Source organism: Myotis davidii, unplaced genomic scaffold (assembly GCF_000327345.1).
Source record: "Myotis davidii unplaced genomic scaffold, ASM32734v1 scaffold100, whole genome shotgun sequence".
In the NCBI taxonomy this organism is placed as follows: Eukaryota; Metazoa; Chordata; class Mammalia; order Chiroptera; family Vespertilionidae; genus Myotis; species Myotis davidii.
The window spans coordinates 1,229,579-1,232,144 of record NW_006292691.1 but is presented as its reverse complement, the minus strand read 5'-3'; the positions used below and the strand labels follow the sequence as shown (position 1 = coordinate 1,232,144).

At 65.7% G+C, this 2,566-nt stretch overlaps 1 protein-coding gene across 1 annotated transcript in view; it reads right to left on the bottom strand.

The window, feature by feature from the left end:
- Window positions 1-2,566, bottom strand: part of CACNA1H (calcium voltage-gated channel subunit alpha1 H) — a gene marked incomplete at its 3' end in the record, with an annotated part of 31,259 nt that overhangs the window by 14,226 nt on the left and 14,467 nt on the right. The window contains 4 exon segments of the mRNA XM_015565595.1: window positions 35-286; window positions 440-656; window positions 973-1,090; window positions 1,698-1,883. Coding sequence (XP_015421081.1) covers window positions 35-286; window positions 440-656; window positions 973-1,090; window positions 1,698-1,883 — 773 coding nt within the window.

Here is a 2,566-nt window from a genome sequence, read left to right as displayed (position 1 = left end):
GGCGGGAGGGGGGACAGGCATGTGGGACCCTCACTCATCTTTGGGGAAGGCCATGAGGAACTGGGGGCAGTCCCTACCAGAGACTTCTGGTCCCCCAGCTGAGGGTCCACAGAGCTGCTGCTGCCACGCCGTGAGTCCAGGAGGCCATGGGCCGTGTCCAAGTTCGGAGAGCTCTTGGGGGTGGGCATGGGCGTGGCCGCCGTGCGCATGATGACTGGAGGGGGCAGGCTGCCCCGGCCCTCCAGGTGCCCGTTGGGGGTCACAGCCAGGGAGTACATCTTCATCTCTGGAGGGGGAGAGGCCACTGGTGTCTACGGGGCTCTCAGGAAGGGGAAGCTGCCCCCTGGGAGTCGCCCCCGGGAGCCCCATCTCTGCCAGGTCAGGACAGGCACTGCCTGCCCTGCCCGCTCCATCCCTGCCCCCATCACCCCCCACATACCTGTGGCCCTGAGGTCTCTGAACTTGTCGAAATCCTCTTCCAAGTGAGTGGACGTCTTGTCTTCGTCTGTGTCAGACCTGTTGGCGTCGCCCTGCGCCCCACAGAGCAGGTGTGAGGTTCCCCTTGGGCGGGAGCCAACAAAGTAGAGGGCGGCCCAGGAGGAGGTGGAGGCCATGCCGTTGTAGAGGACGACGTTCCAGTCCTCCTGGGTGAGGATCTGGGGAGAAAGGCAGGGAGGCAGAGAGGGGGGAGCAGGCCCGAGGAGGGCCGACGCGGTGGGGGGAGAGGGGACACCGGGGGTGAACCCCAACCCCCCCCACAACCCCGGACATGCTGGCAACTCCTCAGAACCAGGAGCTCTGCACTGGCGAGGACACAGGCCACCACCTAGGGGACAGCATCGCTGCCCGTGCCGTTCACAGCTCAGCTGCTCCAGCCTCACGCAGGCCACACGCGCACCGGGCTGCTGTGAGCAGGGCTGCAGCTCTCCTGGGGCCGCGCTGACACCAGGGGGCAGCCCCGCCAGGCTGTACCTGGAACACGGTGACGATGGCCCACAGCAGGGAGTCAAAGTTCTTCCTGTCGGGGACCGTGTCTCCAGTGTCCGTCTTCAGGCTGAACTTGCAGCCGAAGAGGTGCATACCCAGGATGCTAAGGGTGGGGGGCAGGAGTGAGGTGGGTGGGGAGAGGAGGGGCGGAGCGGGTGAGGCCACTCTGCCTGCTCACCTTCAAACCCAGCAGCTGCTCCTCTAGGCCTCCCTCCACTGGGCCCCCTGCTTCCTGGTTTCTGGGGGTGTTCATGGTGGGAAGCCCAAGGCCAGGGGAGGGAAGGACAACCAGAGACCGCCCTGGCTCCAGGCAGGGGCTAGGACCTGGGTTGCCTGCCTCACCCACCTGCCTGGGCTGCTCTCCGCCCAGCCTCTCCCCGAGTCCCGGCCAGGCTGGCACAGCAGGTGCTCAACAAATGATGAACTCCAGCCTGGCTACCCCCGCCCCTTCTCTGTCCCCTTGCTCTCTGCTCAGTCCCCAATCTATACATCCGGCGGTCTGTCCTGTCCCCACATTCACTGTGAGCCCACGAGAGCAGAGCCCAGCCCGGTCTCACGTGACTCACACCTGCACATGGAAGGCATCCAGCTACTGGGCTCCTGCAGAACCTTTGAGGCTCCCGCTGCCCCCACCCCACAGCCCCAAAGCCAGGAGCACAAGGCAAGTGCAGCAGGGAGGGGTTCCCCTCTGTGGGGAGGGGAGGGCTCACCTGAAGATGAAGATGAAGAGCATGAGCAGCATGCAGAAGGTGGCCACGTTGTCCATGGTCTTCATGAGCACCACCAGCTGGCGCCGCAGCGCGGGCATGAAGCGCACCAGCTTCAGCACCCGCAGCAGCCGGAAGGTCCGCAGCACCGACAGCCCGCCGTCCGCCTGCCCGATGATCTCCCAGACGCTGCGAGCCAGGCCCAGGGTCAGGAGGTGCCATCCTGACTGCAGATCCCTGCACTACCCTGCCTCCCAACTTCAGCCCCATCTCTGCCAGGTCAGGACAGGCACTGCCTGCCCTGCCCGCTCCATCCCTGCCCCCATCACCCCCCACATACCTGTGGCCCTGAGGTCTCTGAACTTGTCGAAATCCTCTTCCAAGTGAGTGGACGTCTTGTCTTCGTCTGTGTCAGACCTGTTGGCGTCGCCCTGCGCCCCACAGAGCAGGTGTGAGGTTCCCCTTGGGCGGGAGCCATCTGTGCCAAGCACCCCCTCGGAGCGCCCCACGGAGGTAGGGCTGGTGTGGCGGTGGGTGTGAGAGGCCCATGAGACAAGGACAGAGACCTCCCGTGTCCGTCTGCCCCAGGCTCCCACCCCCTGGGAGCCCCTCACCTCCGCCTGGAAGCCCTCCACCAGGATGGCCACCAGCAGGTTGAAGAGCACGTAGTTGCCGAAGGTCATCAGGGCCACAAAGTAGAGGGCGGCCCAGGAGGAGGTGGAGGCCATGCCGTTGTAGAGGACGACGTTCCAGTCCTCCTGGGTGAGGATCTGGGGAGAAAGGCAGGGAGGCAGAGAGGGGGGAGCAGGCCCGAGGAGGGCCGACGCGGTGGGGGGAGAGGGGACACCGGGGGGGAGCCCCAACCACCCCCA